Genomic DNA, 23716 nt, shown 5'->3' with positions numbered 1-23716 from the left:
AATATACATATATATGAGTCATGTTTTAAAATTTACCTTTAAATAAATTCATCCCCCCAAAAGACTAAATTCTAGTTAGAATTTAGGGAGGAAATATAGCTTGTTTTGTATGAGTCTTTGTGAAGTGAATGGAGTGCATGTTGTAAAAGAAAAATCAGAACAAAAGGGGAAAACCATGAGAAAGCAAAAATCAAAGCAAAGTAAAAGTGACAATAGTATGCTTAGATTTGGATTCAATTTCAATAATTCTTTGTCTGCATCTAGTCAGCATTTTCCATCACAAGTCCCTTGGGGTTGCACTGCTGAGAAGAGCTAAGTATCACAATTAATCATTTCACAATGTTGCTTGTTACTGTGTACAACCTTCTCCTGGTTCTGCTCACTTCACTCAACATCAGTTCATTTAAGTCTTTCCAGGCTTTTTTTGAAATCAGCCTGCTCATCATTTCTTATAGAACAATAATATTCCATTACATTTCATTCTACAATTGATGGGCATCCCTTCAATTTCCAATTCTTTGCCAGCATAAAAAAAAAAGAAAAAGAAAAAGCAACCTCCTATTAATTTTATACAAATATATCCTTTTTCCTTTTTAAAGATCTCTTTGGGATACATACTTTCTATTGCTGGATCACAGAGTATGCACAGTTTTATACTCTTTTAGCTATAGTTAAGATCGCTTTCCATAATGGTTGAATCAGTTCACAATTCCACCAACTATGCATTAATGTTTCAATTTCCCCACACCTCCAACATGTATCATTTCCTTTTTCTGTCTTATTGGGCAATCTAATAAGTATGAGGTCGCAACTCAGGGTTATTTTAATTTGCCATTTTCCTAATCAATAGGGATTTAGAACATTTTTACATGAATACGGCTTCAATTTCTTCATTTGAATATTGCCTATTCATATCCTTTGACCTTTATCAATGGTCAATAGATATGATTTACATATATATTCTTATACACACATTTACATACATACATTCTTATACATTTGATCAAGATCTCTGCATGTTTTAGAAATAAAGTATCTATCAGAAACACCGGTATAAAAATTGTTTCTCAGCTTTCTGCTTCCCTTCTAATCTTGGCTTCACTGCTTTTGTTTGTGCAAAACTTTTGTAATATAGTCTAATCAAAACGATTCATTTTGCGTACTGTATCTCATTTGATCACAGATTCTTTCCTTCTCCCTAGATGACAAGTCAACTAATTCCTTGTTCCCCTAAATTTGTTCATAGTATATGTCTAAATCATGTACTTTTATATAAATTCATCATGAAAAGACTAAATTCCAGTTTACAATTTAAGGAAAGTAAGTTTTGGGTTTTGTTTCGGGTTTTTTTGGCATCTAAATTCACCCCCCGGCTCTCTCTCTGGAGGGCCTCCGGTAAGAGGCAGCTGCGGACAAGGAAGCCCGAGACGTAGGGGCGGATGATGGGGCTCCCCACCCTCCCCATCCCTCCCCTCCCGGAGCCGCCTCCGTGCCACGTGACCTCGCTACGCCGCGGCTCCGGGCGTGAGGGCGTCGCGATCTGATGAGTTTGCGGAACCGGCTGGTCGGGCTCCCCTCGCTGCCGCTGCCACCTCTGCGGCGGCTCGGGCTCGGGCTGCGCCGCTCGGGGCCTGGGCCGGGGGAGCGCCCGCGGGCGTGAGTGCCGCAGCCCTAGAGATGGAACCGTGAGTGCCAGCGAGGGGGAGAGGGCGCAAGGGGCCCGGCGTGGGCAGAGGGAAAAGGGCCGGGGTGTCTCGGGGGTCTAACTGTGGGGGGCTCCTAGGCAAGTTTGTTTTTCCGCCCCCCCATCCTCGCCCGCGGGCCCCTCCTTCTCCACCCCCACCCTTATTTTATCCCGGAATCCTCCTCCCTCCTTAACCCCGCTCGCGGTCCCTTCATTTCCCACCCTTACCCTCACTCCGTCCGGAATGACTTTCCCTCCATATGGGGCTGACCCCCACCCGCTGGGGCTTCGCTGCTGAGCCGCCCCCAGCTGCGGGGCCTTCGGTTGGCAGCGCGCCCCTCCCCCGCGCAAGCGCACACACCCGGGGTACGGGGTGGGGAGGGAGATGGGGCAGGGGCGACTCCGTGTACACGTGGAGCCTTCCTACCTCCTGGGACTAGAAGAGTTGGGGATCCGGACAGGGATGGGGGTGAGGACAAGGTGGGGGCAAAAGAACGCCCAGGTGGTGAATCCCTGGGTGTTGGAGATGTTCATTGACAGCTGGTCCAGCATTGGGGGAGAGGGGCAACAGACATTTATTAAGGGACTAGTGTGAGTGGAGGGATGTCTTTGGAGACAGGAAGACCTGGGTTTGAATGTGGAATTTATCACGCTGACGATGAGACCGGGCCAAATCCCTTGCGTTTCCGTGCTTCAGAGCACACTCAGGAAGGAGTTGGCTGCTTCGTATTGGTAGGGGGAGTTTCTACACCAGGACGAAAAGTATGTGTAAAGCCCTGGATAGAGAAAGACACGATCTCTGCCTTCGCGTTTACCGTGTATATAATGTGCAGCGTTGTTTAGGGCTTGGCTCTTGGAGTGAAGAAAACTTGTGTTCAAATCCTGACTCCGATGAAAATATTGGAATTGATGACTTAAATTTCCTTCCACTTCAAAATCTGTGATGGTCCCAGGGCTTTATTTGCCACCAATCCCTCAGCCTCACAATTTAGTAGGCATCCTGGACTCCTCACTTACCTCTTGCTTTCCATATCCAGTCTGTTTCACCTATGCAGCATCTCTCAAGTATTCCCCCTTTAACGCAGGCCCTCATCACCTTCCACCTGTGCACCCTACTGCCAGTCTCTCTCCACTCCAAGTCCATCCTCCTTTCAGCCATTTTTCTAAAACACGGGTCCGATCGGGTCATCCCCTATTCAAGTGACTTTCTTGCTTCCGGGATTAAAGACAAACTCTTTTGTTTGACATTCAAAACCTGGCTTCTAAATCCTAACTAAAATTCCTCTTTCTGTTGGAAGTCTTTAACTTTGTGTTTGCATATTCTCTCTCCCATTATACTTTAAGCTCCTTAAAAGTAGGGACTGCCTTTTACCTCTTTCTATAATTGCATCTCTTAGCATAGTGCCTTACACAAAATATTCTTAATAAATGCTGATTGATTGACTACAAAGTATAATAGAAATTTTAAGGTTAAGATGTCATTTTGAGGAAGTAGGTGTTTGGAGGAGAGATTTGAAGGATAGGACATGGTTTATGTGGATAGAGGATGTTATTGTCAATACTTGGTGTTTTACTATGTAAATGTTTACAAAACTCTCTTTTAAGATGTTTATTTCAATCTGATATTCACAATCCAGGGTAGATTTAGTAGTTAAAGGAGGAACTAGGGAAGTTTATGGTTTCGTTTTTCCTCTTTTGGAGTTGTGAACTCTGTTAGTTACTCTATTTGTAAAATAGGATGATGTGGATTGAAGTTGGGGAATGTTTTGTGAAACCCGGGATCATCAAGAGTTTGTATATTTAAAAGTAATCGGTTGAAAAGATTTAGTGAATATAAAGTGCTGCAGGTAATCATTATGTACCAGTAATTTCCTGAGAAGCCTTGGGGAAATAGTCAGAGTGGCACAATCTAAATGTAAACTGGTGTTATGAAAAAAATTATTATACACATCCATTTCCTTCATGCATCCTGCATCATTACAGCTTGTTTCCTGTATTACTTTTAACTGATCAATTGTTTTATGCTGTTTCTTCCTTCTCATTGCTTAATCCCTTTCCCCTACCTCCTGTGCTTCAAAGTGATTTTTAGGCTTTCCTTTTGAGTAGGGGTGGATTCATAACACATCATGCCATAATTTGCTTTCTGTAACTCTTTGTACATATGTGCCTAACCCAGCATCAGGTACAATTAGGTACTTTGTAAATGTCTTTTTGATGATGATGGGCTGGATGAACTTAACCAAAGCCTTATGGAGTTAGAAAAACCCTGAGTTTTATTAGTTTTTCTATTAAAAGTACTGCTGACTTTGAGGCTTGCTTTGAGCTGAGTGCATCTGTAAAGTTCCTGGGTTTCTTTGATTTGCTTCCCTGAGGCCCCAAAGTGTCAGTTTCTAAAACTCTTTTGTCAGGAAGTGGAGGTTAATTGAAAGGGACCAGAGTCACCTGGGTTCCCTCAGCAAACATCCAGAAAGGAAGATCAGAGAATTAAGAGATTCCACAGTGCATTGAGTATGGAGAAGTTACAAATAATGTGATAATTTGAGTTTGTGCTTTTTTTTTTTTTTTTTTTTTTTTTTTTTTTTTTTTTTTTTTTTTTTTTTTTTTTTTTTTTTTTTTTTTTGGTTATTATGTGCAGTAGCTTCTGTGACATAAAATCAAGATGTCATGTGTGTCTCTGATTTTGATACTACCTTTAAAAATGTAATGAATTTTCATCTCAATGATACTGATATGCAAGATTCTGTGTGCAAGATCTTGTCAGGGAAGCAAATTCTTGGTTGAATCAACATTCTTGATTAAACCAAATAAATAAACATTTATTAAGTGCTTATTTTGTGGCAGGCATTGTGTTAAGGCTAGGGATATAAATGCAAGAAAGAAAAGAAAGACAGTCCCATAATTTAGATTCCAGTGAGGGAAGCCAACACATAAAAAGGATCTTTTTTTTTTTTTTTTTTTTTTTTTTTTTTGCCAGTCCATGTTACCAAAAGAGAGATTTGTGTCTGTCTCTACTCAGTGACCCAGGAGTTTTGCCATGGAGGAGTCATTTTTGTCTGTTGTGAAGCTGTATAAAGCACCACACTAGTTATCAGGAGCTGTTCTAACTAGATTTTGTTAGTTTTAATTTAAAATTGAATTCAGAGAGCAAGTGCAGCATTGGTAAGGATGAAAGGAGGATAGGAGCAGCTATTAGAACTGTGGTAAGAAATAGAAGCAGATGTACAAAAGCACTGAATTTGAAATCCTAATCTCAATTTTAATCTCAGCTCTCTTATTTTCTAGGTGTTGGATTCAAGGCAAGTCATTTTTACTTCCTGGTGGTTATGTTTTCTCATGTCATATGAAATTAATATTTGCATTACCGACCTCACAGTGTTATTGTGAAAATATAGCAATCTATTAAGTGGTCAAGAAAGGCTTCTTGCAGAAAGCAAGATTTTAGCTGAGGCTAGAAGGAGGCCAGTGGAGCCTGTGAGTAGGCAGAGATGAAAAAGTTCCAGGGATGGGGAACAGCAGATAAAAGTGTCCAGAATCAGGAGATGGAGGACTGGCAAGTAGGCCACTGGATTGCTGAATACAAGAGGGGAGCCAGTACAGGGGAAAGATTAGAAAATTAGGAAGAAACCAATCAGTCTATGGAGGACTTTAAAAGTGAAACAGTAATCTGTATTTGATCCTGGAGATAACAGGGAGTTCTGGAGTCGATTCAGTAGAGAGGTAACATGGTTGGAATTTTTTTCTTTACAAAGATTAATTTGATGACTGAGTGGAGGATGGACTGGAGTTGGGAGAGACTTGAGGCATTTAGAACAACCAGTGGCTGTTGTAGTGAGGTTAAGACTTCCCAGGCTTCCTTCATGAGAGATCTTCTAAAGGTACAGGTGAAGGACTTGGTGGCTGTGAGCAGGTAGTGGTTGGAGACTGTGAGAGGTCTGGGAACGCCCCTTAAGTATTGAGTCTGGTTGACTAGGAAGATGATGGCATCCTCAACAGTAACAGAGAAGTTAGAAAGAGGGAGATGTTTTGGAGGAAAGATAATGAGGGCAGTTTGGGATATGCCGAGTTTAAGATGTCTATGAGCCATTCAATTTGAATGATCAATAGGCAGTCAGAGATGCTAGAAAAGAGCCAGAGAGGTTCAGCCTAGAGTAATAGAAGTAGATGGTTCCATCTACACACAGATACTAAGTGAATACATGGGAACCGATTAGATCACCAAGTGAAATAGTATAGAGAGAGAAGAGGACCTCCAACAGAATCTGGATCAAATGAAAGAATATATGCGAAATGCTTTAAAAACTTTGAGGTGATATATATGCATGCATCATATGTATTATGCATCTGTCAGTTACTTATGACAAAGTTTGAATCTAGGGCTAGTCTAGTGTTCTTTAAACTTGTAAAAAGCATATCACTGTTAGTGGGAACACTGGACTTAAATTCTCATTAATAACAACAGCAACAACAATAACCGATGTGAATAATAATTGACATGTTGCATAGTGGATAGCATCTTCCCAGATGCTTGTCCCACATGTTTTTAGCTGAACAAAACACTTGTCTTCTCATTCTACCACATCTTCTAATGCTGACACTTAGGCCCATTTTCTAGTCCACAACTTCACTGAAGAGCCGCCGGGGACCATCTCTGGTGAGCTCCACAACCATCTTATAAATTCTGCATCATCACTCTTCCTTTCCTCACTATGTCTGTTTCTCATTAATCTTTTAGGAAGCATTTATTATGTGCTAGGCAGTCTTGAGTTCTGGGGAATATGAATACAAACATAAAAGAGAATAAAATAAGTTGGAACATCAGCTATGGGGAATGGGATAGGGAGTCAACCAGAGATGATCCTAAACATCATTGACTATACTAGAGACTCATGATATCTAATCCCATGTGGAGCTTCAGCTCAAACTAATTAGTGAGCATTTATTTATTCACAACCTCTTATGTGTTAGACACTGTGTAAAGCCCTAGGGAAACAAAAAAAGGCAAAGGATAGTTTTTACTTTCAAGGAGTTCACAGTAGCTTCCTTCAGTAATTCCAGACAGCAGGAATAGAATAAGTGGGTAGTGTGGTTTACCTGAATCTGTGGATTGGTGCGGTGGGTCTGATGAAAAGAAAAAGAATGTGGGTGTTTGAGGTGTTAGACACAGTATTCTTGTAAAGGCTGATTAGAGGGAAAGAGGAAAAACCATAAGTTAGCTGAAGAAGAAAGGGAGAAAAAGAAGAAAAAATAATCAAAGAACTGTTATCATCAGTGGATGTGAAGACTAGCTTGAACAATAATGTCTTATATTGATAGTTTACAGAATGGTTTTCCCAGAAAAAAATCCTGGGAGGAAGGTGGTACAAATATTTCTTACGTTTTACAGATGAGGAACCTGAGGCTCCAAAAAGTTTAATGACATGCTTGTTATTACACTAGTAAGTGTTGGAACAATGCATTCTTCTGAGATTTTGGAAGTGGAACAGGTCTTAGTGATGATGGCCAAGGGCCAGGGTATGGTTGATAGGGGAGAGATGAAAATGAGTCAAGGAAATTGAAGAACTTGAAGCCAAGGTGCTTGAAGGGTTATTGAAGTGGATTATAAAAGCCAAAGATGAGATGACATGGGAGAGACTTCGAGCCAGGTGGAGAAATAATCAAGAACTTCAAAGTACATCAGACATTTATTCACTGCAGTGCAGGGAGATGTTAAGATAGGGAAGAGACTTCACTGAGGAGAGACTGTTGAGAAATAATGATTTAAAGGATATGACACCAGTGGAAAAGCTTGTGTTTGCACATTGAGTCTTGGGAATTCTTTGTCTTGAGTTGTGTCCTTAACACTTCCAAGTGAGATTTTTTTTTTTAAGTGAGAGATTTTCTTAGAACGACTCAGTTATTAGTGATTGAGTTAATGTTTAACCTTCTGTGCTCAAACCAGGTTGGTTCTTAGTCATAGTGGGTGGAACTTTATGCATAGAAGGTTGGCATTAAGAAATAATAGTAACTAAAACGCTTTTTAAAGAAAAAAAGGAGAAAAATGACACCAAGGAAGGTAGCTTTCTTTATACTAGATTAGAAAACATGAAACCTGGATTGTAAAGTGAAGTGGTCAGACTTGATGTGCCCTTAGTCACTTTGAGTTCTAAATGCCTAAGATGTTAGTTCTAAAGGGCATGTTGGGATATGAAAAGTGTCAGCAGTTTGTGAAACCACACAGAATTCTCTTACACCCTGTGAATGTCTTCATTGAGAATCTGAGAGAAAAAATAAGAAATTATACTTTCTTTAAAAGATTACCTGCATGTCTCTTAAGGACTTTTAAATACAACCATTCTCATTGCTTTTTCTTTTTCTTTTTTTAAAGTATTATACTTAGGTTGCTTAGTATTTTTCTGTTCTTTCTTTCTTCTCCATCACTTAAGAATAAAGCCTTGCATTAATCTCCTCTTTTGTCCTAAACACTGTCTTTTTGATAGTTCTACTCTTTCCTTTCTTTCACAGAATTTCAGGCTTGGAAGGGACCTCAAAGGCCAGGTAGTTAATTTAACCGTTGGCATAAGGATACTTTCTCTAGCATACTTGAAAAATAGTCCTTGTGACTTTGCAAAAACAATTCAAGTGAAGGAGAGTACCCATTCCACTTTGGGACAGCTCTATTTGTTAGGAAAGTTTTCCTTATGTTAAGCTAAATTTTTTTCTATAACATTCAAGCAGTACTTCTAGTTATACCCTTTGGGGCCAAGCTGATCAAATCTAAAATCTTTTTTACATACTAGAAATAGCTGTAACAACTTCCCTAATATATTTTCCCTGGCAAATATCACTATCCAACCCATCCCTTGTGACATAATCATTCTGGTCACTCTACATTGAATTGCTCTCGCAAAATATGATATTCATATCTGAACACAAAATTCACAGGAGTATTCTGATTGAGATGAAGTGTATAGCAGGATTATTACCTCCCTAATCCCCTGGAAATTATGTCTCTCAATTCCCTCTAACTTGGCTTTTGAGCTACTTAATTGCAGTGTGGATTCTTAGTGAGCTTTAAGTCAACTAAAAACCCTCCAAATTCTTGGCTGTCTTCAATAGGAACCAATATTTGGACTTACCTTTCCTATCTTGTACTTGCTTGGTAGAGTTTTTGAATCTAAGTGTAAGACTTTGACATTTTTACCAATTAAATTTTCATCTCATTAAAATTGATCCAACAGTTGAGCTTGTTGAGATTTTTAAAAAAATTCTGACTCTGTTATCCAAAATGTTAACTCTCCTTTGTCACATCTATACATTTAATATGCATTACAGCATCCACTTCCAAACAGTTATGAAATGCCCACTATATGCAAGACAGTGTTGTACTGGTAATACAAAGACAAAAATGAAATACTTCATTACCTTAAAGAGTTTACATTCTACTGTGGGAGCAGTACAGTATTTATGCAAGTATATATAAAGTAATTTCAAGGGCGGGGAGTGCTAATAACTAGGGGAAGGAAAGAATCAGGAAATGGTACCTGAACTGAACTTTGATGATGTTAAAGATTCCATGAGACAGAGGAGAAAGGTGGGGTGCATATTCCATTCATGGGAGACTACTTGTGCCAGGCCCAGAGACAGAATGTTGTATAGGCTAATTGGACTAGAATGAAGAGTGTTTGAAGGATAGTAAAGAGAAACAGGACTTGAAAGTAGGTGGGAAAAGATTGTCAAAGGCTCTAAATGCATTTTTTGTGAGTCAGTAAGAAGCCATTGAAGATTTTTGAGTAGAAAGTGACATGCATGGATTTATTTTAGGAATTTGGATTTGGCAGGTATGTGGAGGATTGATTCAAGAGAGAGACTGGAGGGAGTTAAGACATTATGGTGCTTGTTACCATAACCTTTGCAGTAGAATCAAGGCTCAAATTAGGCTGTATGAATGGAGATAAGGGGATGATAGGAGAGATGCTGTGGCAAGTGATATGAGGTATGAGAATTGAGGGAGATGGAAATCAAGAATGACTCTTATTAACCTAGGTGACTAGGAAAATGATAGTTTCGTCAATAGAAATGGGGCATGTTTGGGGGAGGCTTGAGGGGAAATACATAATGTAGATATTTTGTGATTGAAATGTCTCAGGTTTTTGGCAATGTGAGAGAGACGTTCAGGAGAGATTTGGTCTAGTCCTGGATTTGGTAATCATCTCCAGAGAAATGAAGGAACCCATGAAAGCTTATGAGATCACCAAGGGAGAATAGAGCCTTGAGAAGTACCCATTATGTGCAAAAGAAGGATGATTCAGAAAAGGACACTGAGCAGTGGTTAGGCAAGTAGGAGAATCACAGAATAGTATCATAAAAGTCAAGGTTGGTCAGACAAGCTAAGCTACAGAGACACCAGGAGTGATGAAAATCCAAAAAGGACCATTGGATTCAGCAGCTAAGAGATCACTATTAATCCTAGATACATTTTATTTGAGTGCCTGATTATTGGGGATTGAGAAAAGAGTAGGAGTTAAGGAAATGGCAACAATAAGTGTATATTCCCTTTCTGGGGATTTAGCTATGAAGCAGAGAAGAGATAGGATGAGAACTAGAGGACATGACAAGATCAAATGAAGATTTTTTAAAACTGGGAGAGATCATGGTTTGTTTATAGAAGGCAGAGCAGAAGTCAGGGATAAGAAAATGTTGAAGATGAGAGAGAAGGGATAAACATCTGGAAGAGAAAGGAGATACCCAGAGCACCAATGGAGGAATTATCTTGCCAAGGAGAATGCTTGTCCCTTCCAAAAAACTGGACAAAGGGGAAGAGAATAGAGAATGAAAGAAGATGGGTTTTACAGTATAGAACTCATTCTCTGTGGGGTAATCTCTTTTTTTCAGTAAAGAGAAGGCAGGGTCTTCTGAGAATGATCAAGGAAGACATTTCTGAGGAGAGAGGTTAACATTTGCAATAATAGTTGCTATCAGGCTGTGAGAAGAATAAAAAGATTGGCATACAGAAATGAGGGCTCAGTTAAAATTAGATAACAAATCTTTGTCAGCTGAGTCACCCAATTGTATAACTTTCTTCAGAAGTGTTCAGAAGTCCTCTAAGTAGGTACAGAGTGCAAATATAGGAATAAGGGGTTGGGAAAGTATGTTTGAAAAATAATTAGGTATTTAATATGATGGGCCAAGATTTTGTTTATGTTCTCTATTTTTAAGTCAAATGAACAGTAAATAAAAATAAAATTAACTAAGTTATTGAGCACCTACCTACTTTTTTGCTAGACATTAGAGAGAATGCAGAAACCCATAAGGTAGATTCAGGAACTTATAGTCTAGTTTGAGAGATGAGACATTTTTATATGTAAAGATAAATTGAAATTCTGGGAAATAAAAGAGTGGTGAGGATGGGAAAGGATTTCCTGGAGAGTCTGGGCTTGAAAAGTTTCTTGGGAAGTTGAAGAAGGAAGAGGAAGAATTAAAGTTGATTTGGAAGATGCACAGAATTTAGGTCTGTGAAGAAGAATGGGAAAGAGTATGGTGAGAGCCAAGGTAAGGTGCTAATGATAATAATGATTCACATTTATAGAGCACCCTAAGTTTTACAAAAGCCCTTTTCTTACAAACAACTATATGAAGTTGATTAAGTAGAATTTTATTCCTTCATTTTAAAAATGAGGAAACTGAGATGAAATGCAAGTATCCTAAAGAAAACAACTTCCTCTTGATTGCCCTCATTGAAATGATGCAGATAGATGGGACAAGAATGTGATATAAAAACTTAGGGATTGTGTCATTTGTACAGTAGCAATAAAAATGGACCCTTGAATGCTTATTGGATATAAGTTAGTGCTAAACCTAGAGAAATATTTTAATAGTAGTCTTTCATGGAGGGTGACTTGGTATATTTCAGTAAAGTCAACAAGTATTTTTTCCCCTCCTGATTTTTGTTTTTTTTGCCAAAAAATTACTTTATGGAAAACTCACATAGGGCAAGCACTCACAAAATGATCAGGAAAAAGTGATACAAGGACTCTCAAGGTCTCTCTTAAGAACTTTAGAATTGATTGTATGACATGGGTCACAGGACTGCCCAGCATGGTGTGCCCTCATCAAAGAAGACGCTGTGCTCTATGAGCAAGGCAGAATTGAATTAGCTCAGAGGAAATGTGAGATGTGCAAAATTAGAGAAGCTACCTCAAATGTTTATCTGGACTATTTGTGTCTGACCTGTGGCAGAATTAAATCATCATCATCATTATCAATATGAGCTCATATTGGTCTGATCAGCCACAGTTAGACATACTATAATTCAACTCTAACATAGCAATGTCATTTTCGGTCCTCTTTGAGAATGAAGGATAACAATCACCGTATTTCAGCAGTTTCTTCTATTTTCCTATCAGTTAGAATAAAGTCAAAGAACATAGTCTTTACCTTTTCTGTTGTGAGGATGCTCTGCTGGGATTGAAATGGCTTGGCTAATTTTAGAGGTAGAAAAACTGCAATACAATTTATTGCAAACAAGGGGGTAATTTTGTTAGGACTCAGTTATGGGGAGGAAGATTCAGAGGATCAAGATAGAATGAACCTTTTTTTCTCTGGCATCACTTAGAGACTAAGGTGTTTAAGTAAAATGTTCAAGTAATGAAGATTACTCCATAAAGATCAAAATTTTCTTTACAGATATTTTAACTGTTTTCAGTCAATCAAAATACATTATGTGTTTTGATTGGGGTTCTTTCTAACATGTATCATATATATGCTTTCCCTTCTTAAACATCATTCTACCTCCTCTGTTATTTCAGCCTGTTAATTATTGCTTCTCACTTCCTTCTCCCATTTTTTAATATACATCAAACAAGAGTAAAATGGCTCTGAGGGGATCTCCCTTGAGCAAACTAGACAGGCTTTAGTATATTAATAGTGTAACTATTTTTCTGACTTTTATTCTGAGCCCTTTTGTGCATATTTCCCAGTGCTTAGCTGTGTTCCTGATAGTTAATGTTGCAAAAATAAAATGGTAATTATTATTATAGCTAACTTTTATATAGTTCTTTTTATGAACTACCCCATGCTTAAACCCTTTACAATTACTATCTCATTTGATCCTCACCTCAGCAATATCATTGTTCCCAAATTATTTTGAGAAAATGAGGTGAGGAGAAGTTAATTGATTTGCCCAGGGTCATATAAGTATAGACTAGATTTGAATTTAAGTTTTCCAGACCCCAAGCCCAGCGCTCGTATTTGCCACCTAACTACCTTATACTTAATTCTGTCTTTCCTCATTTGCTATTCTATTTGAGGTCTCAGAGGATATTCACATCCTTTTCAGCCTCCTTTTCTGGTTTCCTGAGAGATGTTGTTTCTTAATTCCTTTGCAAGAAAATTGCTTAGGGACGCTTCAGTCTTCACATGCTCCCAGACATGGTTTCAAGATGAAGACAGAATATCGGCTTTTGGGAATGAAATAGCAGAATTAAATCCATTTGTCTTCCCTGTTGTATGCATATTCTTCCGTCTTGTTAAATGAGTCAAATACGACTTCTTACCCATATCATTTATCATTTATCTGTATGACCTTTGGGCAAGTCCTCATTATAGCTCTCAACTTCAGTTTTCTCTTCCCTGAAATGAGGCTTAATCATACTTGTACTATCCGTAGTTCAGTGTTATGAGGAGACATTTTGTAAACTTTAAAACTCTATTATAAATGTGATTATTGCTAAGAGAAGGTATTCTTTATACATAAAGCCTGGGGTATTTGGAATACTTGATACTGGATTGGGAGCCAGGAATTTGGATGCTGGCACATGATAAGCATTCTGTATTTAAGTGGTTAGTTAGTATCAAGAGAGAACACTTTAGTGCACTGATTTGGAGAAAGAGGCTCTTTTCTATGCTTCTACTTAGCACTTGCCTCACCTGTCCAGGTCTTATTCTTCTCATCTATGAAATAAAAGGATTAAACTATATAATCTCTTCAGATTCCCTTCAGTTCTAACCTGTGATTGTATGACCTCCATCTAAAAGAGTTTGCAGTCTCCTATATTATGTATTGTATCCAGGGCTAGTGGTAAATGTTTAACAATTGGTTCTCTGAAAAAAGCATGATACACTTCAAAGTTTTTATATGCGTTATTAACATTCTCTCTGATGCTCTCTTTAAGCCCAGAAAATCAACAAACCAAGTCCTGATGTGTAGCATTTGCCAATTTCCAACGTATAAATTCTTATACTAAAAATATAACAGTTAGCTCTCTTGAGCCAGTATGATCTGGATCCAGCACACCCCGGATGTATGAGCTAGCCAATGTTTGTAAAGCAGTTGCCTCCCATGACTTACTCTTTTAGGTGCTATGGAAAGCCTAAAACTTAAGGTCTAAAGTATAGTTTTTGCACCTAATTAAAAACCCTTCTGAATAAACATATTCACAAAAATAGGACAGAATACTGGAAGACTGCTATTGACTATGGGAGCACTACTAGTAAGTACTACAGGTAATCAGAAGAGAGAATCTTGATGAATGAAATGATTAGGAAAGACTTCATGGATTGATAAGGCTTAAATTGGGTCTTAAGGGATTGAGAGAAAGGAAGAGGAAAATATTGTAGGCCAGGGTAATAAAATGTAAAGAATGTGAGACTGAGGGTGAAAAAGTACAGGTAGAATAAATAATATGTATTGGAGAGGCTCTAGGCTCCTGAGGGAAGGGAGATGTGCAAAATTTATTCATTTCTTTTATCATTGTAATCCCAGTATTTGAGAAAGTAGTTTAAAAAAGAATGCTTGTTGAATTAAATAGATCTTGGTTTGTCTCCTTGGAGGAAATACCTACTATGAGATCGTAGGTCCTGTGACCCCAAGCCATGAGGCACTTTGCCAATTTCAGGACAGAGGTTTTGTTGGTTATCAGGATGTGCTTGGGCATTGGGATACAAGTAGCCTGACTTGTAGAGTTCCAGGAGCAATAGATGAAGTATCCTAGCTCAGTGCAGTAAATGAATTAGATACACTGGAGAAAGCACAGATCTGATTATTGTAGGACAGAGGCACACATCTCACAGCAGTTAGGATAGTGCTGGTGAAAATACCTCTGGTTCTTCCTGCTCTTTTAAAAATTGTTTGAGATTTTAAAAGAACATTTTTCATTAAAGCACTGTGCGAGGGTGGGGAATAGGGAGCAGTTTAAACCTATTGCCGTTCTAAATAAAGGAATGATGTTGAGATTTCAGACTTTTTTTTTCCTTTGTAATCCTTTCAGACTAGCCTTGTAAGATGCTGAGAACAATAGAGTACAGGGAATGCTATCTGATATAATTATTACAGCCTGTCCAAAGTCCTCCCCACTAACCTGCAAGAATTAGAGCTTAGATTTGGTTGCGATAAAGGTAGTGCTCAGGGGAAGAGTTTGCTTTTTCTTTCTTGGTCAGATACTTTAGTCAAGTTCTTCAGCCAATTTAATCCTGTGGACAACTTGGCCCCAACAACCTTAATATTTCAGAATAAAAAGATTTTTTTTTTTAACCTAATGTTGTTTTGGTTTTCCTCTTTTCTCAATTTTCTTTGTTTTTGTTTTTTTCTCCCAACCTGAGATTTCACAGGTTCTGAGAATTCCTGATGAAGGAATTCCCCTCCACTAATTCAGGTCAGCAATTGATCTGCAACTACATCCTTAGAAAATAGTTTGGGGAGTAATTGAGAAGTCAGGAGACTTGGTCTGGTTCCTGAATTCACTCTGTGTCAGCTTTGGGATTTGAATGCATGTCTTCCTGGCTCAGAAGCCAGCACTCACTCTGCTGTACTACTCATGCTGCCTCTTTTTTAGCACAGATTTAGATGAACCTGGGCATTCATTCATGCTTTGGAAGAATTTCAAAGGAGACCAAAGATTGGCTTCCTTGAGACTTAACAGGAAATGTATTGTATAGTCTTTCCCGGAAATGTATGTTGTGATACTGTGTCATTTTCTTTGCTAATTTCTTTTCTGTGAATATATCTTTTTACTTTGGTGCTGAGAATGTTTCTAGGTGCTGGAGTTCTATTCTAAACCTTAATTAAACTATACTGTAAAAAGTGATTGTTTCCATTTCACATTCAGTTTTCTTCTTCCTATTGCTTTCAGCCTCTGCTTGGGGAACTCTTGGTGTTCCTCAGAATCTTGGTACAGTATCTGTTCCAGAGCGGCAGGTTATCCTGAGAATAGTGTAACGTGAGTGCACATAAAAGATACTTTGCCTATGTGATTTTTTTCAAAATGAAAGTAAACTCATGCTTCCTGAATCTGAGAAGTTGTAAATTCTTCCTTTTGCAGAATATTGAAAATAAGTGTTGAATTCTTCACCCAAGAAAATAGACTTAATGTTTGAGGAAGGCAAAGTCACCTAGAGGTGGCTTGGGGAGTTGGCTGAATTCTAACTTTTCCTTTTCCCCTTGGAAGTTGTGTGATCTCAGTTTCTTTCAACTTGATTATGCCCATCTGTAGGTGGTACTGTAGAATTGAGTACTAGATTTTGAGTTCCTGGGTTGACATTTCATCTGTTTACGACCTGTGAGACCCTGGGATAAGTCATTTAATCTCTCTGGACCTCAGTTTCCTCACCTATAAATTGAGGCATTTGGACTAGATGACCTTTAAGGTCCCTTCTAGTTATCAATTTATGAATTCACCTGAAAACACCTCTTTCTGCTTCTCAGCCTTTTCTTAGGAAAAAAGTTACAGTGTTTGGCTTTCAGGTTTTGGTTCCCAGCTTTGTTACTGTTTAACATCAGGCAAGTCATTTCAAAGCCTTAGCTTCTTCATCTGTAAAATGAAGGAGCTGGATTCTAATATCCTATGCTGTGAGATTTTGTACCTTTATCTATTTTGTGTGAAGTCTTAAAAACAAGTCACTTAAATTGCCTTTGATTTTCACCCAAGCTAGCAATGTTTGTAGTTTTCTGATATCAAAGTTTTGAGTCTCAGCCTATATTTGAGACACATGGACTTAAAATAATGGCAGGTAACTAACACCCACGGAGGTTAGAATTGTGTCTAGAGCTGACAGAATCTATTGGCACCAATAGTAAAGTCCAGCGGAAAGTTGACATTAGTCATGTTTACCTACAGACTTTGCTTACCTTGGGCAGCTTGGTCCTCTCCCAAGGAGTTATACCATGAAAGTTATACCATAAAAACTTTTCCTCTGAGAGAAAAGCATATTAATTTAGTGGGTGGGAAGATATAGAAATTTTTGTTACTTTTCAGTTGGGTAGGTATTCTCTCAGCTTCTTCAACATGGATTTATTTATTTATTTATTTGTTGGGTGCAATAGCAATCTGGGCAGAAAGCACAGGAGGTTATGCTTTCAATCTTAAATCTTGGGGCTCTAGTGAGGGAAAATGTCAGAAAGGACACACCCTAGTCATTATGAAGCACTGAATAAACAAATCTGGAAATGAGTCACTGACTTCATTCTTAAAAAGTCTCTTAATGTACGTGTATATATACATACACATGTACACTTATGGATACACACATAAATGATTGCCAGTGAAACTTTGAAGCCATTGATAAACAATGTGCCTGGAAGTGTCAGTTTCTTCCAATTAAGAGAGCTATTATAGCTTAGTATCACTAGGACATGCATTCTTAACTTTTTTTTTTTATTTAATGTCATGGATCCCTTTGGCAGGCTGGTGAAAGCTATGGGCTCCTTTTCAGAGTAATGATTTTAAATACACAAAATAAAATATCTGGGATTACAAAAGAAACATTCATATTGAATATTAGAACATTTAAAAATAGACTATTAGAATATTAAATGATTATTACTAAAAAATATTTTTAAAAGGTTCCTATATCCCTTGGACTTCAGTTAAAAACCCATGCTTGTGAAAGAGTTCTTGTTCAAAAGCTGCCCTTACAAATTATTCTGGGTTTATTTGTCTCTTTTCTTAGCTATACTTAGGGCAGAGTAAACACTAAATAAATGTTTCTTGATTGACTATAGACTTCTCTGGCACAAAAACAAAACAACCTCCCCCCCAAAAAAAAAAACAAAACAAAACACCTTACTGCCAACTTATTTTTAATAGTGCTGTAGGAATGAAAGGGAAGGAAGTTTGAGAATATGGGGCTGGACTCGGTCTTTTTAGACTATAATAATAGTTTTTTATTTTTCAAAATATATGCAAAGATAATTTTCAGCATTCATTCTTGGAAAACCTTGTGTTCCAAATTAAGGTTAAACATAAGCAATTTTTTAAAGCATAATTCTACATTTATTGTGCTGCACAAGAAAAATCATATCAAAAGGGGGGAAATAAGAAAGAAAAAATAAGCAAACAAAAAACAACAAAATGTGAAAATACTATGTTGTGATCCATATTCAGACCCATTAGATCCTCTCTTTGTTTTTTTTGTTTGTTTGTTTGTTTGTTTTTTACTTTTAATAGCCTTTTATTTACAGGTTATATGTATGGGTAACTTGACAATTGCCAAACCTCTTGTTCCAATTTTTCTCCTCCTTCCCCCTACCCTCTCCCCCAGATGGCAGGATGACCAGTAGATGTTAACTATTAGATCCTCTCTTTGGAGACACATAGCTCTCTCTATCACAAGACTATTGGAATTGGCCTGAATCACCTTGTTGTTGAAAAGACCAATGGATTTGCTCTTAATTAAGCTAGCCTTTTCACTGCTGATTTATTTTCTGTTCACTCTCCCATTAGATTCCAAAATCAGATTTATTTTTTTAAAAAGCAGAAGTTTTTCTATAAGAAAGTCATGCTTTTAAAAAAAATATTTGAGAAGAATAGAGATATTGTTACAAGTTTTTTGGGTTTTTTTTCCCAGACCATGTAAACTGTATAATCTTGGTTGGCCTGCAGGAGTATCTCTATTTGTTCAAAACCACTATCTTATTACCCAAGGTGAGGTTTAGTACTACCCAGAAGGCTGAAGGCACTTGTGTTTGTGGAGGTTTATATTCATGAACCTTATCTGTTTGAATTGTGGGGTTGGTAGGTGGTAGGTGACAGGAAACCCTATGCTTGGATATGGGACCTCAAAATCTTGGTGCCTTCAAGTTCTTTCACAACCTAATACAAGTTATCTTAATACAGAAACATTCATGCATAGAGAATGGTAACTCCCATTCTTGCATATTTTTACTTCATATTTTCTTTTTCCCTCCCATTTTCCATTTCATCTATTATTAGTTTTTGTTTTATTCTCTTTTCCTTTTGCCCCTCAAATCAGGGGTTTTCCTACAGCTGGTTAGAGACATCTGTACTCTGCCAAATTTTTAGTTTCCTTGAGAACAGAAGTGAGAAAATTCATTAAGCATATGTGTAACAAAAAAACAATCTAAAGGAGCTATATTCTAAGGTCTAAGGAAGGGAGAAAAAGACTAGAGGAAGAAAACAGTACATAAATGCACTATAAATAAAGTATATATACGAAGGCACTATTTTGGAAAATTGGGGATTGAGGACAAAACTACTGGGGCAGGGAGAATATTAATCTGGACTTCATGTAGAAGGTAGTCCATGATTCAAATTTTGAAGGAAACTAGGGATTCTGAAAGGCAGAGGCAGCGAGGGTTTAGATTAAGCCAGAATTTTTTATAGCCTCTGCAAAGGCCTGCCAGATAGGAGATGGAATGTCCTATATAGAGCTGTAGCAAGTCAGCCAGTTTGACTGGGCCATAGGAAGTAAACAAATGGGTGAGAATGTGATTGTGAAGGACTTGCTGGTTCCTAGCCTCATATTCACTTTTTAGAATTCTTGCCAAGCATTGGTTTTTGCTGTTAAATATCTTTGTCCTTTTAAAAAGTCCCTTCATCCAATGATATTTAGACTAGTTTATGCACAACAAGCGTGTCATTATTTAAACTTGACATATCCTTCAAAATTCCTCCAGTGAAGCATCCAGGCAACTGCCTTTTAAAGAGTCCAGTCCACCTCTACCCTCCCACTTAACCAGCTTAATTATCTCTCTGTAGAGGACAGTTCCTAAGATTCGAATGTAACATTCTGAGTGAAGAAATAGAAGAGGATTAATCTAAATTGTGAAAGACTGGACCAAATGATTGAATTCAACAATAATTTTTCAGAGAATACTAATTTAAAATTACGAATTAGTATTTACCAAGCAGTAAAACTGTGAGCACTTTCTCAAGTGGTGGGAGTTAGTTGCATTTACATGGGAGCATTATCATGTAGTTTATGATGCTTATGATAATAACAATTTACATTGATTTCTTAGCACTTTCCTCCCCACACCCTTATGAGGCAGATTGTGGCTTTAGGAATAGCCCAAAGCCTTTTACTTCAAGATAGGTGTCCACGTGAGGGATTCTTTTATTTTGCTCTTTTTGTCAAAGAGCATCATAATAGAGTATGACATTTGAGCTCTCTCCTAGTTGAAGTAGTATGAAAGTTTTACAATGAACATTTGATTTAGTGCTTCCAAAGAAATAATAACATTAATTACATACAGAAGGGTCAGTTCATATAGCAGGGTGTCCAAAAAGTTTTAGTGCAGTTTTAAGCATTACTAGCTTAAAACTGAACTCTTTGGGGATACCCTGTCTTCTTCCTTCTATTGAGATTTCACTGACTGCATTCCTTTATACTCTTACTTCTTGCTGATAACAAAACACTTCTTGTGTTTCAGTGTGCTTGATCTTTATTGTTGTCTTTATGTATAATTTCCTTGTATGTATACCATTAATAGCTTGACTTACTAACTTTTGCATTCTCTAGGTTGGCACCTATGCGATTGTACACCCTATCGAAGCGCCACTTCGTTCTGGTCTTTGTGGTGTTCTTCATTTGTTTTGGCTTGACTGTCTTCATAGGAATTGCAGGTAAGATTCTGTTGTATTAACTTTTGGCTAAGGGATTAAAGTAGTTTTTCTTGGCCATATTAGGGAGAGTGAAGCCCTGTTAAGTGTTATAGAAAAATATATATATATATATATATATATATATATATATATATATATAAAGCATTATAGAAAAGCAGGTTTGAGCTGACTTAAGGACAAAAATTTCCTACTATTTAGAGTTGCCCAGTAATGGAGTGGACTGCCTTATTACATAATAATTTCCCTGAAAATCTGTGGGTAGAGGTTGAGAATGTTGTGGTTGGAATTCACATTCAAGGTAGGGGTTTGATTGAGTGACCTGACTTCTTCCAAATTGAAGAGTCAATGAAAGCCTTAACTGTCAACTAGTTCATTCTATTATTTACTGTTAACTGCTATTATTGCATTATTACTAAGGCTGTCACACATTATTTTAATTTTAATTTTTTTCTTATAATAAGCTTTTTATTTTTCCAAATACATGCAAAAATAGTTTTCAACATTTACCTTTGCAAAACCTTGTGTTCCAGATTTTTCTCCTTCTCTCCCTTCTCCCTCCCTTAGACAGCAAGCAATCCACTATAGGTTAAATATGTGCAATTCTTCTAAATCTGTTTCCATATTCGTCTTGTTGCACAAGAAGCATTAGATCAAAAGGGGGGGGAAAAGAGCATGAGAGAGAAAACAAATTAACACTACCATCACCAAAAAAAGATGAGAATACTATACTTTGATCTGAATTCAGTCTCCATAATCTTCTCTCTGGATATGGATGGCTCTTTCTATCACAAGTCTATTGGAATTATCTTTAATCACCTCATTGTTGAGAAAAGGCAAGTCTATCACAGTTGGTCATCACTTAATCTTCTTGTAACGGTGTGCAATTTTCTCTTGGTTCTACTCACTTCACTTGGCATCACTTCATGCAAGTCTTTCCAGGATTTTCTGAAATCATTCTGCTCATCATTTTTTTATATAACAATAATATTCCATAGCATTCATATATCATAACTTACGCAGCCATTCTCTAACTGATGGGCATTCACTCAGTTTCCAGTTTCTAGCCACTTGTAGTGGCTGCCACAAACTTTTGCACATGTAGGTCCCTTTCTAGTTTTCCCATTAGAAACACTGTTGGGTCATAGTTCCAAATTACTCTCCATAATGGTTGGATCAGTTCACAATTACACCAACAATATATCAGTGTCCCACTTTTCCTACATACTCTCCAACATTTATCATTATCTTTTTCTGTCATCTTAAGGCTATTATAGTCTTAAGAGGCCTCAAGAGAATATTCACAAACTGGACTTTGAGAAATTAGAGATGTAGGAGATAATGAAAGTACCAAGAGTATTAAAAAATGTGATCTAGCCAAATATCTTTATAACATCATTATTTATTATTGCACACAGCCTTAATCATTGAGTGGATATTGCCTCAAACTGAGATCTGGGAAAGACCTTAGCTTAAAAGTACCAAGGTTTCCCACTGGCATCTGGGACCATTTCCAGTCATTCTGATCTATGTCTTGCTACTAGATCCAGGTGACTCCTGAGGAAAGAATGAGGCTGGTGACTTTGTACATCCCTGCCTTCTTTAAATCTAGTTCACTTGCAAGTCAAAGACATCACCTTCCTGATGTCATTGGTCCTCTTCAAGAACAAAGTGCAAACAGCAGCATCAATTTATCATTGCAAAGAAATAGGAAGAACTGAAATGTCTACATGTCCAGGGGAATAACTAAATAAATTGTAACCTATTCACATAATGGAATGCTAAAAAATAATTAAGTTGATCTATTGACAGGCATTTATTAAGCTTTTGCTGTGTATCAGGAACTCTGTAAAGTGCTTGGAATAAAATTACAAAATCAAGACAGTGTTTGTTCTAAGAGATCTTATAATTCTGCTTGAGTTGTGTGTCTATGTCTCTCTGTGTGTGTGTGTGTGTGAAATACAGTATGTTCAAAGGTGAGAAAATAGAGAATATATTAAAACATATAAAGGGGGACAGGGTGGGAGGGAATTAATAGCTGGGAGAATCAGAAAAAAGGCTTCTTGAAGAAGGTCATACCTGAATTGAACCTTCTGGGATCTTAGAATTTTAGTGAAGAGGGAGGGCATTCAATTTTTTTTATCAAAGCTTTTTATTTTCAAAACATATACATGGAGGGGCAGGTAGGTGGTGCAGTGGATAGAGTGCTGACCCTGAAGTCAGGAGAACCTGAGTTCAAATCTGATTTCAGACACTTAACACTTTCTAACTGTGTGACCCTGGGCAAGTCACTTAACCCCAATTGCCTCAGCAAAAAAAAAAAAAAAAAGCAACAACCACCAAACAAACAAAAATACATGGATAATTTTTCAACATTAACCCTTGCAAAATTTTTTGTTCCAATTTTTCTTTCCCTTCCCCCACCCCAGGGAGGGCATTCTATATGCAGTGGACATTGGGTAAGCCAATTTGGCAAACTTAATGTGTATGAGATGGAGTAATGTTTGAAACACCCAGGTAAGATAGGCTTGAAACATATAGTGAGGGGTTTCAAGATCAAATAGGAGTTTGAATTTGATTCTAGTGGCAGTAGACAGGTACTGAAACTCCTTGAGTAATGGAGTGCCAGGATTAGACCTGTACTTAAGTAGAATCAGTCTAGCAGCTGTAGGGTGAATTAATTTAGAGAAGGAAGAAACTGGAAAGCAAGGAGTCCAATTAGGAGGTGGTTTCAATAGTCCAGGGAACATGTGACAAGGGCCCAAACTTAGGCAGTTACCATCCATGTGTGAGTGAAGTGGCGATATTAAAAAGGCAGAATCAATGAGACTTGGCAACTAATTTTATTTGAGGGGTGAGAGAGTAAAGAATTCAAGGTAACTCTAAGGCTGCTTTAGACTGAATAAAAGGACAGTGTTGCCTTTAATACAATAAAGGAGTGAGGGATTTGAGAGGGAAAAAATGAATTGATTTAATTATGTTGAATTGAGGATAGAAAGGGATATCAGAAGAGAAATGAGGTCTGCAGTTCTGATGGACCAGGCCATCCTCAGCAACGAGATCAACCAAATCATTTCCAATGGAGCAGTAATGAACTGAACCAGCTATGCCCAGAAAAAGAACTCTGGGAGATGACTAAAAACCATTACATTGAATTCCCAATCCCTATATTTATGCACACCTGCATTTTTTATTTCCT

At 37.6% G+C, this 23716-nt stretch overlaps 1 protein-coding gene across 4 annotated transcripts in view; it reads left to right on the top strand.

Annotated features, from left to right (window-relative positions):
- Positions 1-23716, top strand: part of TMEM181 (transmembrane protein 181) — a 101738-nt gene that overhangs the window by 17618 nt on the left and 60404 nt on the right. Inside the window, exons 1-3 of one of the 4 annotated variants that reach the window (XM_031937555.1) lie at positions 1500-1685; positions 15790-15876; positions 20417-20520. In XM_031937555.1, coding sequence (XP_031793415.1) covers positions 1678-1685; positions 15790-15876; positions 20417-20520 — 199 coding nt within the window. In that variant the 5' untranslated portion in view covers positions 1500-1677. Of the gene's footprint in view, positions 1-1499; positions 1686-15789; positions 15877-20416; positions 20521-23716 lie in introns of those variants that run through there. The other 3 variants (XM_031937557.1, XM_031937556.1, XM_031937554.1) reach the window with 3 other exon arrangements.

Source organism: Sarcophilus harrisii, chromosome 4 (assembly GCF_902635505.1).
Source record: "Sarcophilus harrisii chromosome 4, mSarHar1.11, whole genome shotgun sequence".
Classification (NCBI taxonomy): domain Eukaryota; kingdom Metazoa; phylum Chordata; class Mammalia; order Dasyuromorphia; family Dasyuridae; genus Sarcophilus; species Sarcophilus harrisii.
The sequence above is the reverse complement of the archived record's forward strand: the minus strand, read 5'-3'. Positions and strand labels throughout refer to the sequence as shown.